This window comes from Vigna unguiculata, chromosome 5, assembly GCF_037176805.1.
Source record: "Vigna unguiculata cultivar grain cowpea cultivar isolate G323 ecotype 2 chromosome 5, ASM3717680v1, whole genome shotgun sequence".
Classification (NCBI taxonomy): domain Eukaryota; kingdom Viridiplantae; phylum Streptophyta; class Magnoliopsida; order Fabales; family Fabaceae; genus Vigna; species Vigna unguiculata.
In genome coordinates, this window is record NC_140796.1 from 27,727,564 (window position 1) to 27,742,354 (window position 14,791).

Sequence of the window (14,791 nt, forward strand, 5' to 3'; positions counted from 1 at the left end):
CTATCAACACTTGGGGTGTGCTTTTATCATCCAGCTTTCTTCTCAAAGCATCAGGGACGTGTTTATAGCATAGGGACCCAAAGATCCTAAGGTGTGAAACATCAGGTTTGACACCTGTCCAGGCTTCCTTAGGCGTCTTCAACTTCAGTCTTCTTGTTGGTTACCTATTCAACACATATGTTGCTGTACTTGCTGCCTCACCCCATAGGAAACTTGGCATCTTCTTGGTTTTCAGCATACACCTAACCATGTTAAGCAGGGTCCTGTTTCTTCTTTCTTGGAGGAGTGAATTCATGAATGATCCCTTCTTTCTCACAGAAGTCACTGAATTCTGTTGCTGCATATTCCCCTCCACCATCAGACCTTAGCACCTTGATGTTACTCCCACTCTGTCGTTCCACCATACTTTTGAACCTTTTAAACACTGACAACACTTCACTCTTCCTTTTGATTAGATAGATCCACATTTTTCTAGTAAGATCATCTATGAATGTGAGGATGTACCTGTTCCCACTAGGCGTTTCCACTTGCATTGGACCACAAACATCTGAGTAAACAACTCCTAGTTTTTCAGTGGCTTTCGTAGGGATGAACTCTTTGAACTTGGGCCTAGTCTGTTTGCACTGTATGCATTCTCTACACACCTCTTCTGGAATCTTGATTGGTGGAAGCCCCTTGACCATATCTTTCGTACTTAGATTCGATAAGTGCTGGAATTCAGATGCCCAAACCTGTTGTGTCATATCCACTCATCCTTGTTCACTGTTGTGGCTAGACATTGATGCTTTCAAGTATTCATTGCAATACGAAAGGTTCTATTCTCAGAGAGATCTGCATGAACAACCAGTCTCTTCGATTGATCGTAAACATTTAGACCATTCTCCTTCATTTCCATCATAAAACCTTTCTGCAATATTTGTCCAAGACTAAGCAGGTTTGTCTTTAAACCTGGTACATACAGAACACCATCAATCACTATTTCTCTGCCACCTGAATCCCATAATACCACACGACCAATGCCTTCCGAATTTAGGCTGCTATCATCAGCAAACCTAATCTTTCCCAGCGAAGAGTCATCAATTTTGATAAACCAATCACGTCTACCTGTCATATGGGTGGAGCATCCCGAGTCTAGATACCAGGAAGCTATTTCCTCTGAATCTGCGCTACTGGTTTTGGCCATTAGTAACACCACATCTGAATCAGAAAAGGCTTTGTCCTGGGCCAAATTAGCTTGGTTCTTTGGCCTGTTCTTGGCACCTTCACCATACCAACACTCACGGGCAAAGTGCCCAAGCTTCTAGCAGTTATAACACTTCAATTTCTTCTTCCACTCCTTGTCATCTTTTTCTTGTCTCTTCTGATCTTTTCCAGCCTTGAATTCATCTTCAGATTTCTCTTCTTGCTTCTTCCGGGGCTTTCCTCCTTTCTTGAAACCTTTGGACTTTGTCTTGTAATTTGTTCTGACCTGTAATGCCTGTTCTTGGCAGTGCTTGCGATAATCCATTCTAAACTCGTGTGCTTCCAGAGAATGTTGGAGTTCCTCGATCTCCAATGTTGCAAGATTCTTCGTTTCCTCTATAGTTATCACTAAATGATCAAATTTAGGAGGAAGTGACCTTAATACCTTGTGTATTACGTGTTGCTTTGACACTTTATCACCATAGGATTTCATTGCATTCACCAGTTCTTGAATCTTGTTCAGGTATTAAGCCACTGTCTCGTTGTCATCCATCATTAAAAATTCAAACTTCTTTTTTAATGCTTGCAGCTTCACTGTCTTGTGCTTATCATCACCATACGTCTTGATCAATATTTCCCAAGCCTCTTTTTCTGTCTCAGCTTGTGAAATCTTGTTAAAGATTTGTGAATCTACACATTGGTACAACAAGAACCTTGCTTTGTCGTCCAACTTCTGCTGCAGCTTATAATTCTTTTTGTCTTCCTCTATTGCTTTATTGCTAAGCTCTCCAAGGCTAGTTTCAATTATCTCTGCCACATCTTGGAACTGAAACACAACCTTCATTTTTATCTTCCAATCATCAAACATCTTACCATCAAAGATTGGTAAGCCTCCTTGTATGATGCTTCCACTCTCGGCCATCTTGATTCTGAAACTCCTCAGAATTTTGCACACTTCTTGACACCTTTCACTTTCTTGGTATCTTTGAAGATTGCGCTACCTTCCCGGCCACGCACCACTCTACGATGCTCCTCTTTACACGATCTACCTTCTCGGCCACGCACCACACTATGATGCTCCTCTTTACACGATTGAACAACTCCGTTCCTTCTTCCACACAGGCAAACCTATGCTCTTGATACCATATTAAACTCAGAACTAGCAACGTAATAAGGACTAAACGTAGAAAAGAGAAAGTGAGAGGAACAACTGTGTATCACTGAAAGATATAAAACTTCTGTATTTCAAAGTGAATAGCAGAGAGTGTTTTTATACAACAAAGGGTAACTGTAACTGTTATCTATAACAGAAATAACAGAATATAGTTTTGGCTTTGACTCCTTACAACAGTGTAGTGTAGGTGAATCTAACTTTATTTACTGGTTTGTTGTAGCTTAATCTTGTTGTTTATCATGTGGGTATACATGTTTTCTATCTATTCTTCCGCTTTTGTTGGTGATGAATGCCATGCGTATTTTAAGGGTTGGGGATTCTCGTGTGGGTTGTTGTTGTTTTCGGGTTCAGGGATGTAGTTGTGTAGTGTTTCCGTTCAGGGTTGGCAGTGTATGAATTCATGTTGAAATAGTAGCTTTGGAGGGTGTAGTTCTTAGGTGATGCAACGGTGAAACAGATGAAAGGTGATGTTGCTCTCGCAGGACTGTAGCTGCTGGAGTCGAACCTTGCAGAGTTGGTTCAGACGCGGATGGTGGTCGCCTGTGTTGAGGGTTGCATTTTCTGGAGCAGTGGCTGCCGGCGTCTTGGTGATGTGCAGTGTTCATGGATGTAGGAGGGTTGCATTTTCCGGAGGAGTGACTGCCTGTGTTGGTTCAGGTGCAGCGTGTGGACTGTTTCAGAATTGCATGGGTCTTGTTTTTGGTTTCCTTCACTTTGCAGGGATGAGAATGGGTTCTTAAAATTTTTTCTCTTTCTCCCCTTTCCATTAAATTCACATAAAGACATGGTTTTTTTTTTCTCTTTCACGTGTTTTAGTAGTCTCACTCTCCTTCTCTTAAAATCCTTCTCTCTCTTTTCTCTTTCTATAAATACCACACATGAATGCATGAGGTGGGGTGGGGGGGGGGGGGGGGAGGGCACGAGTTTGTTTTTGTCTCTTTTTCTCTAAACCATTCATACCACTTTTGATGGAGTTGTATTCTTTAAATTTGGTGCAGACCGTGCCATGCGTTTTCTTTCTTCTTTTGGCTTAGCTTTTCACGTGTATAAAGGGTACAAAATCATTAGTCTTTCTTTTGTTTTTTTTAGTTTTATTCATGCGTAAAAGAAATTGGGGCAACGGGTTTTAATTTGCATGCATGATAAGTTATATTTTGTTGTTCTCTTTAAAAGGTTTAGATGCAGTTGGAGTATTAATTTATTTTCTTTTTCTTTCCCATGTATTTTATTAAATATTTGGTGTATATTAAATACACGTGTGATATATGAATTTGGTTGTTTTGAGACTTTAATTTTCAAGCATGATGTGATGGTGTGTATTTGGTTGGCAATAAGAAATCTTCAGGTGTTGCATGTTGAGAGTATTTTGTTTTGCTTGAAAGCTCTTGGTGGAATTAAATGTTGTGTGAGGTTTTCCGTACCTAGGAACCCAGTTAAGACTCTTTCGCCTGTGTGAAGCAGTGGAAAGGGGTCCTCTTTGCTTGTGTGAAGCAGTGGTAGAGGATTGGTTCAAGTGCTGTACCCTATCGCCTGTGTGAAGCAATGGGGAGGGGATAGATGTTTCACCTTATTTCGACTCGTTGCGAGTATAGTGCTCGATGTGCGATGCATCAACGTTTTTACTCATAATTCCTTGAGGGATAAGGGAGACAATCTGGCTGCGTTAAGTGGGACACATCGAACCATCTGTTCTAGGAAACTAGATGGGTGAGAGGCACCAGAAAACCAAAGCTTGATTATAATCACTATATTTGAAGAATTGAGATGGATGTGATGCTATGCTTGGTTTGGCATGATTGATTGAATTTTGATTAAGTGTTACTTGAATGCGATGTTGAGTATTATTGGACATGTTTTATTTAGGAATTTCTTTTATGAATATCATTGTTTATGATTAGCTTACCCCTATTTGTTTGTTTATGTGTTTATTGCCTATGCGATGATCATATAACGTGTGTGTTATACAGGAGCAGACGATAATGCATATATTTCTGACTCGAAGTAGATTGCGGAAAGGATGGAGTGAACTCGGGGAATTATGATTTATTTTGTTGATTTCAATCAGACAGTGAAGACTATGAAATTTTCTTTTGATTCCTAGTATTTAGTTGGAACTTTGTTTTTTTTTATTATTACTCTTTCAAATTAACATTTGGATTACCTATTTACATTTAAATTGTAAGTTTCTTTTAAGTGCCTTTTCGTGATATAATCGTTTTACCTTTAAACAAAAATGAACAATAACACCTTCTCATGACATCCTAAATTTGGGGTGTTACACAACATACATAATAACAATGCACCAATTATGTTGGTTCATAGTTACAAGAATTATAAGTCAGTATACAACTCATTCACAACCTTTTCTTGTCCTTACTATGTTTCATTCTCATTTCTCTCATTCACTAATAGACTAAACAATCACAAATTAACACCACAATCATCCATCCATACTTGCATCCAAACACACTCCAAAATACGAAGTTCCCAAATGTAATCTCAAAACAAAGACTCAATATTTCAAGAAATTAACAACATATAAATGATCAACTTCTTTCATTAAAAATAAACCTCTTCTACATTATAATACATTGAGAGAAATACATAAAAATATATAGCATGATAACTAATGTGAACCCTATTTGCACAAGGGTTGACTTAAGACCTTTAGGGTTAGAACCTTGTAGCAAACTTGGATAATTATTGAAAAGATGGATTAGAAAAAATGTTTTATTTTTATTTTTTTATTTTGGGTGCAAGAAGAAGATGTGAATATGAAAGCTGGAAGGAAAGAATCACTCTTTCCAAGGGAGGTAACACACAAAAGAGGGGAAAGCTCGTTGATACAACCAAAGGTTCTTGAATCACTCAAGAACTTAGGAGAATCACTCTCACTAATATAGAAGAGAAGAACTCCAATATTTCTGAATAAAACTCAACTTGATTTCATCGATAAAAATGGTTCAGATTATAAAGGAGCTTTAACCTTCAGAATTACAAAAGACCCATTAATAACAATTACATCCCACTTAAGCTAATAATAATTCACTCAAGATTATAATAATCCACTACTTAAATAGGTGATTGTAACTTAAATTGTGGCAACCCAAAAGTCACCCAAAAGCATTCAGCAATGTATCATCCTCTCGATCTTCCAAAGGCTGGTTCCTAGGTTACCAATTGGGCCCTTATTACAACTTGAAAATAAAACCAAACTAAAGCCCATTAATTGATTAACCCAAAACATAATTTGGTCTGTCAATTTTACAAAGAATTGGGCCGTTATTTAAACAACTAATTACTTAGAAACTACATCAATGTGACACGTTAGTCCTCTTCCATTTGGGCCATCATACAATTCACATCAATAACATACCAAATATTTTCCTTCATCATTTCAATCTTCGTAGTCCAAACCTCTTATTATTCCCATCTTATTAGAAATTACAAATTTTCAATATGTCAATCTTTCCGCTTTAACCCCAAAATCCCACACTTTCAATACTCAAAATAATAAGATATCATGCTCTTTAAAATACAAATGCATAATTTTTATTCATTTTACTACAATTTCTACAACTCATATCTTAATTACCTTATCGTCCTATTTATGGAAATACCATAAACACTTTACATTCAACATTTAATTACCTTACCATCCTACAATTGTGCAAATACCATAAACGCTTCACATTCAATATCACACAAAACATAAAAACCCCAACTTTTAAATTCAATCCTAACTCCCAAAAATTTCAGATTTGTTTGCATTTAAAATTTTAAAAACAAAGATAATTAATTCAAATGATTAACTCTCCTTATCTTAAAAGAGGAGCTTCTTCCTTAAGCACCACCGCCACCACACAACTCAAGTTTGAATTATATACAAAACAAGACTCTAGTAACAATTAGATTGTAATTTCATGACCATTATGAGGTGAGGGTTCACTCAAAGCACTGAAAAATCACATGTAATCCATAAATTTTACTTGCATTGGAAAATTAGGATGGTTACTAAAAATTAGGATGATGAAAACAAGGCCCATCGAAGGAACTTTCTTCTATTGCCTCGATCTTCAAAAGATCATGAAAGGATATATTTTTAGAAGGAGCATAAAAAAAAGGGAATGAAATACTTATGAAGTAGTAGGGGTGGCAATGCGGGCCGGCCCGCCCCGTTTAGGCCCGCCCCGCATAAGGCCCGCATATCGCGGGCCGGCCCGCCCCGCCCCGCCCCGCACATTTTATGCGGGCCGCATACTCTGGCCCGCCCCGCATACACGTTGGCCCGCGGGCCCGCGGGCCGACCCGCTTTTTTTTTTTTTTATTTATTTATTTTTTTTATGATAAAACTTTCAATGTTTAAAAATTGGGAAACTTTAAGAAGTTCACAAAATTAAGTAAAGACTTTGGGGAATTAGATGATAAATTGATAATTCAACATTTTCATCATATTCATACTATGACATACACAATGTATTCTTTAAATTTTAGCACATTAAAAATTACATAATACTTGTCTTTTCCAATTATACAAGAATTTGAAATATTAATGCAAGAGTCCATAAAAGAAGTAATTAATATACACAAGTACAAGTTTTTTTTTTTTTTTTTTAAATTTTATGCGGGCTTGCGGGCCGGCCCGCGCGGACCGCGGGCTAGCCCGTGCGGGCCGCGGGCCTATGCAGGCCGAGCCCGCGCGGGCCTGTGGGCTCAATATCCTGGCCCGCCCCGCGTTTTTTCTGCGGGCCGAGCCCGCGGGCCAGGCCCTAATTGCCATCCCTATGAAGTAGGAAATAACAATATTTCTTCTAAAGTGTTATGTTATGTTTTTCTTTTATAATGCAAGTCCAAAATCTTTTAATTTTTCATTCCTTAAAAAAGAAATCTTCTTTAATAGCCCAAAAATCATTATAATATTTATCGAGTTTTCACATTATACATTTTTACAAATATATTTTAAACTGTAAATTTATAATTATTTTTAAATTTAAAAATTATATTTGCATACACTTAAATAAATTATAAAATTAAAAAAAATGAAGTATACAAATCTAAAATATAACACATAATTTAAAACCAAACAACCAAAAAAAAAAAAGGAAAAAAACCCTGAATGAAAAGTGTTAGAGAACACAAATAAACAAAAATGTTGGATGCACTCATAGAAGCGATGATATATATATATATATATATATATATATATATATATATATATATATATATATATAATTTTTAAATTTGGAATAAATCCCTTTTTCTCCCTTAACATAAAATAGTTCATTTTATTTCTTAAAAGAATAATAAAATGTGATGTTAGTTCCAAAGCGTGAAATTTTGAGAGGTTATATTTTTTATTTTTGAAAATTGAACTTTCTAAGTAGAAGAAATAAAAATTATCATAAATTTTAAGGTTCAGAACTTAAAGATAATCTAAACTAAATTAGTAATGGTGAAGACACAAGTTGGACCGTTCTCTCAGAGTGGATGCAGGAGAAAAATTTAGACGCAGGCCTACTTAAAATGACATACATGCCTGAGGTGACACGGAAATAGATACGGTTCTTTTATCTTTTATTGGTATCAATATCAACTCTAATAATTTCACATATTTTATAGCCACATAAACAAGTAACAATCAGTGTTGGATGCAACACAGAACTCACAGGTAATAACACTGACTTAAGGATGTTTGGGGTCATATAGAAAGTACAAGATTATAAAAAAATAAATCAATTTAAAAAGTAAATTTGTCTTTAGACAAATTTTGTTTTTTCGTCCTACTTGATCAAATAAGTATAAAAATTGTTTATACTTATCAACAATATATGTTTTAATAATAGTTTAAGTAACAAAAATATATTTAATTTTTTTGTCCAAATATTTATTCATCTCTATGATATTTTTCTATTCCTATATTTTATAGGACCGACTCAAGAAAACCTTCTATTCAAATTATAGTAGCCAATTTAGGCTATGTTAAGCATCACCAAAGTGGTTCTGAGGAGGGAGAGGATTGGATCAAGTCTTATTGTATTGTCCCATTTAATAAATACGCTTAATTAAATAAAACATCATATGAGATATAACAAAAAAAACAAAATCATGGAATATAGGTGTTACTCCTTACAATTATCCAAAAGTTACTAGAAAAGAAATCAAGGCACACTACGATGTCATAAACAGAAGGACAAGATTAAAACAGTTGGCAGTTATTCAAAATACATGCTCCAAGAGCAAAGTATTACATAGGCCACAGTGCCTTAAAAGTATACTCAGAGCAAGAGAATCCAACCTAAGAGTTATCTAAGCAGCGAATTTTCCAAGCCATACAATCATGAAACGGAAGCAAGGCAAGCAGAAAATCGAAATAAACAAGCAAACCCTAGCTTCCCTTACTTGGACAGATGCTAGCGGAAGACACAAACACTCAATAATCAAGCACATAAACTCCGTGAGCCGATTCGTGAGCTGAAACTACTGACCCAGACAGAGAAATGAGGTTACCCAGATAAACCTCTACAGGACCACGAAAAATAGAGCTAAAGAGAAGAAGGTATGAGTTGAAGATTAACTTACATGGAGTGGAAATAGGGTTGAGCTAGTGTGATGAAAACTAGAGGCCAAACCCTAGAAGAGCGTTACTACTACAGTCCTAAGAGAGTGTGGGGGAGCTATTTTCTGAAAGTGATAGAATAAGAGGATTAGGGCTGGTTTAGGGGTGTTTTGGACATCCTATGGGCCAACCTTAGGCCCAACAAATTGGGGCAACCCTTAAATATTTGGGGCAGAATTAAGCAGGCCTTACACTTACAAATGCCTCTTTTATAAAATATAGACAAATGATTCATGTATATTTAAATGATGTATCAACACTTAATATATAATTAGAGAGAAGGTATTAACGATAGTTTTATAAGTTATTTGATATGATAAGAAAAAAAAATATAAAGAAATAAATAGATGTATAGTAAATATAGATAAAATAAGGATGTATATATATCATTATGCTATAAAATAGGGTAAATCTTTACACTCTTATAATGTATTCATTCATCCCTTTGCTAGATGTGGAAAGACCAAAATACTTTCCAATACGATATTAAATCCTTTTCTCAGTCTTTTATACACCTCCATATTCAATCTCCTTAATCACCAATAATGTGCTGGTTTCTTCACCTTTGTGACTGTTGTTTGTCTTTTTCTAGCTTGTGTCATTCTTGTCGTGCCTCTAACACCATGCAAGAAATTTGTTTTCTTCACGTGCTATGATTTTGTTTAGTTTTCGTCTCCAAATTAGGTGTGGGACACTCCAGAGTGCGCGATTCAGATTTGTCAATTTCAAAATATATTCGGAATGAAGCCAAATCAAATGTTTAAAAATGAGAATGGATGTAATATGAAAAAGTATTTTAGATTGAGCTTTATGCGGAGAGTATGTAGTGTTTATGTTTCAATAATTTGGATAGTACTTTTTAGGGATTTTTCCGGGTGTTAGGAAGTGATTTTTTTTTTCCGATCATGGTTCGATCGTTAAATTTATTAGTGTTTTCTTCTAACACTCCTGACTTTTCTTCCTGTACCTCCAAATTTTTCATATTTCCCATATTAACCTTAAAATTTGGCTGTTGATTAGGGTAAAAACCCTAAATGATTGTTACCATCTTTCTCTTATAGCTGTGCGTCACACACATCGCACACACCCTTTCACTTTCTTTGGTCCTCTCTCTTACGTATCCTCACCCTCTCTGATATTTTTTGTTGGTCTTAATGTCTGCATCCATTATAAGAAAATGTTTCATTTGTAACCAATTTTAGTGACAAAAAATTGTTAGTCACTATAGTGACCAATTTAGATATCAATTTATAAAATTAAAAATTATTGGTTACTAAAATAGTCACTATTATAAATAAAAAATTATAATTGGTCACTAATTAATTAGAGACCAATTTAGTTACTAAGTCATTTTGGTATCCAACACCTAGATAGCTAATTTTTAGTGACCAATTCTTTTTGGTAGTCAAAACATTAGTAGCTAATTTTAAAAACTAATTTAGTGACCAATTATAATTTTTTATTCATAATAGTAACTATTTTAGTAACTAATAATTTTTTACTTTGTAAATTGGTATCTAAATTAGTCATTATAATGACTAACAACTTTTGGTCACTAAAATTAGTTACTAATAAGACATATTTCTTGTAGTGATCCCCCTGTCTCACATCTCTAGTGCATGAGCCTTGTTGTCAGTAGTTTCATTTTGGCGAAGGTAAGTTTTTCTTTGTTAAGGGGTTTGGGGTTATGCAGGGTTTTAGGTGTAAGACTTGAGAAAAATTAGAATAAAGGGAAACACAGAAAAATTGATGGCTTGGTTGAGATTATGGAATTATTTAAATTAATTATTTTATTTAATTTTGATATATGATAAATAATTAGTTAATTTATTTAATTTAATTATATGACATATGGAATATATAATTGATTAATTAGAATTGTGTTTTGTTTATTTTAATTATTATTTAGCTATGGCGGATGCACAATATGCGTTTATATTTTATTCGTGCACAATATGTTACGAGAAAGCTATTGGCTTGGTGGTTCGTGTGCGACCCGCTAAATTTCAAATAGTTTTCTCTCTCCTCGTTCACGTGCATGGCTATTAAAAGCCACTCTCTCCATTACGTTGGATATAGTATGTATATATATATATATATATATATATATATATATATATATATATATATATATATATATATATATATATGGTTGTTTTTTTAATTTCTCTCCAACTACATAATCCGTTTTTATCTTTTGTAAATATTTGCTGCTATAAAATAAATTGTGCTGCCACATAGAGATGTCAAAGTGTGTTTCAACCCGTGAGCCAACCCGACTCACCACGGGTTCGAGCCGGGTTGGGTTGAGAAAAATTCAACTTTTTCAAAAGTGGGTTGAACTCAACCCGGCTCACTTAACCCACGAGTTAAACGGGTTCGAGCCGGGTTGAAGGTGGGTTGACCCACTTAACCCACCAGCATTTGTTTTATAATTTTCTTTTTAAATTTTTTAAATTTTTTTTAAATTTTTTTTAATTTTTAAATTTTTTTAATAATTATTTACTACTCCTATTATATTTGTTAACAATTTTATATTTTTAAATGCTAGAATGTTGTTTAATTATATTTGAATAGTTTGAATGTTTAATTAATTTGATTGTCAGAAGTTATATATATGTTGATACTTTAATCTTTAACTATAATCTTTATAGTAAATTACTCAAGTAACCGTCTTATAAACAATTTTTTCTAAATTAACATGAGAAAATGTATAGTTTTTTTATTTATATTTTGTTGAATAGCATGACATAAAATTTGTAATATTAGCCATGCTTTCTTAGACTAATGGATACTTTCTTGGAAATAATTTTTCATATATTGGTGGTGAGCATGATCAAAACATTGGTTCTTGATTTTACTATGATTGTTATCTCATTGGTTACTTAAAAATTTATTTAAATATTTGAATCCTAAAAATAAATAAATAAATAATTTTTTTAGGCGGGTTGGTGAGCCAACCCACTTAACCCATCAACCCGTGGTGGGTTGAGCCGAGTTACAAAATTTCAGACTCACCAGATGATGAAGGATTGACCCCAACCAAGGATGGAGGCAAATGCTTAAGAAGACTTAGCATGTTTAGAAAGGAAGTTCATTAATCCTTCATCCCTTTCATTTGTGTTTGCTATTTTTGATTCCCTAAGTTGACTTAGTTGAATCAACTTTAGTTGACTTGTTGACCTTTGACTAAGTTTGACTTGTTGACTATAGTTGACTTGACTTAAGCCAACATGCTAATCTATGTTTATTTGCTTTGTAGGTTAATTATGAGTAAGAAAGCAATGCTAGGTGGCGCATGGTGATTGAGGAGCATAAATGATGTGGATGAGAGAGTAAAGCAAAGGCATAAAACATAAAGTAAAAGGCATAAAATATATGTACCTATGTACCTTTGGTCTCCTTTGGTTTTAGCACACTTTGGCCACTTTTTGGAGACATATGAGACACATTCTTTGTCTCCTTTTGTGCTAGAACGAAATTAGCCTTGCACACACCATAGTTAGGTCTTTTGTCTCTCATTTTTGTAACCTTATTTGACCTAGTTTCTAGAAGCTAGGGTTAGGTTTTTGTAGAGACATCCTTAGGTATCTTTTATTTGCTTAGAGGCCCCTAAACTCTTCTATATAAGGGGTGCTCCTAGACATGTAAAAGGGTTGAACATTTTGAAGTAAAAACACTCTTGTGTCTCAACCATTTGTGAGAGTTTCCTCCCTAGGGAGTGAATACTTTTAAGCCTTATCTTGCATAGCAAGTGGCGGCACATATCCACTCATCTTCAAGGTTGCCATGGCTTCTAGCCTAGCCTTGTAGTGGCGTGCTTCTCACATTTTTACCATTTCTTTCCTTTCCATTTTATGTTTTCTTCTTCCTTTAATTGTTCTTGGTTTTCTATGGTTTATGTGCTTTCCATTTCCTTTTTGTTTTGAATCAATCCATCATCTTCTTCTCTTGAGCTTTGTGAAAGGAACCTTCACATCTAGATAGCTTGCTATCTTAATGTCCAGTGGAGATTTCACTTAGCTTTCTTAATCAACTCACACCATATTCAATAATCTTAAAAAGGAACAAGATAATCCTTCATCACCAGAAAGTGAGCCGGGTTAGGTTCACTCATTTTCAACTCGGCTTGTGGCCGGGCTGGCTCACTTTGACATGTCTATTTAGTTATGGCGGATGCACAATATGCATTTATATTTTATTTGTGCACAATATGTTACGAGAAAGCAATTGGCTTGGTGGTTGGTGTGCGTGTTGTTGTGCAAAGGTACAAGGGTTTGATTCCAGGTTGCAATAAGATGCTTAAATTGTGTTTCTTTTTCTTTCTCATTTAAATTGTGGGACCCGCTAAATTTCAAATAGTTATCTCTCTCCTCATTCATGTGCATGGCTATTAAAAGCCACTTTCTCCATTACGTTGGATATATATATATATATATATATATATATATATATATATATATATATATATATATATATATATATGGCTGGTTATTTTTTTAATTTATCCTCAACTACAAAATTCGTTTTTATCTTTTGTAAATATTTGCTGCTATAAAATAAATTGTGCTGCCACACGAATTTTTCTATAGTTTCTCTCTCCTCCTTTAATGTTTCAAAAACGTGGGTTTCTTTCTCTTTTCGTTTTCATTTTTTCGTTGCTGCACCTGAAACTATATAACTAGCTTTTATTTCGTTAAATATTTGTTGCTGCCATACAGTTTTAAGTGAATAAAAATGGTAAAAATCTTGTTTATCTTTTCCTCCCATATTCTCTCTTTGGGTTGATGATAAAAACCCTAGTTCTAGGTTTTTAAAGGGAGAAAGAAGAGAAAATGGGAGGGAATGGAAGAGGAGCCGTAAAGAGTGAAGGTGGAAGCTGGGAGGAAAATGTTTGTGGAGTGTTGCAGAACCAAGTAGGAGAAGTTAACAATGTTTTTCTCCTTTTATTTGTTGTATTTGGTGATATGCTTAAATGTGTGGGTGTTGCTCCTCCTTTTGTTTTGAAGTTGAACTTTGTTTGGTTACATATGAGACTTTGAGGAAGGGTATGGTGCAGTAAAGGATTTTCGGGGAAGGGTTCATTTGTGGGCATAATTTTTCTCCTTTTTCTTTGCATCCACGATGCAGTATTTGTTTGCATGTGAAATTGTTTTTCCATTCAATCACATTGCAGGGTGTGGGGATTACCTTCCTTTCTTTCTCTTTCTTTCTTTATAACCACTACATATGATATTACTTCTCTTTCCTTTGAGTTGAGGGTGCAGACCACCATACGTGAATATGGGTTCATGGATTTATCTTTTTTCTTTCTTTTGAGAATCAAATATTTAATGCAAGACTTTTCGTGTTGCTAGTTTTGGGTTGGATGTGTGGGTGTTACCATTTGGGTTCCAATTCGTGTGAGTTCCAGTAGTGCAGTGTTGATACGTGAAAATGGAGGTGGTGCCAAGATGGTTACCGTGGCATTAAATTCACATGTGCAGTGACGTTGTATGGTCTACATAGGGTTTATGTTTCAATTTTCCTTTATTTTAGATTTGTAGTGGTGCAGGATAGTGGGGTCGTTTTTCATTCATGTTTTCTAGTGGTTGATGGGTGCAAGGGTTGTGTTTTAGGCGTGCAATTTTTGTGTGGTTTTTGTTAGGGGAGATATGTTTTGGTGCGTGAACCATGGGATTAAAAAAGTGAATGTAAGTGAAGGAATGATTTGGTGAGTTGGAGCATTGAGAGTGAGTGAGTAGTGTAGAGTGCATGGTTGTGGGTTCCTTTTTGTTTCAAGTCTAGCTTGCTTTTATGTTTCATTCACGCTGCCTCAA

At 34.9% G+C, this 14,791-nt stretch overlaps 1 protein-coding gene across 1 annotated transcript; it reads right to left on the bottom strand.

The window, feature by feature from the left end:
• Window positions 1–787: 787 nt before the first annotated feature.
• On the bottom strand, window positions 788–1,675 carry LOC114184541 (uncharacterized). Its single transcript, XM_028071850.1, has 2 exons — window positions 1,315–1,675; window positions 788–1,260 (listed from the first exon to the last, which is right to left on the bottom strand). The coding sequence occupies exons 1-2, from the start codon at window positions 1,673–1,675 to the stop codon at window positions 788–790; spliced, it is 834 nt and encodes a 277-aa protein (XP_027927651.1).
• Between the last annotated feature and the right edge of the window lie 13,116 nt (window positions 1,676–14,791).

Bases quoted from the DNA above. Each gene is read 5' to 3' on its own strand.
- LOC114184541 (XM_028071850.1), bottom strand. From the start codon at position 1,675: ATGAAATCCTATGGTGATAAAGTGTCAAAGCAACACGTAATACACAAG. The intron at 1,261-1,314 runs GTTATAACTGCT...GGTATGGTGAAG, and splicing joins GTGGAAGAAGAAATTGAAGT to GTGCCAAGAACAGGCCAAAG.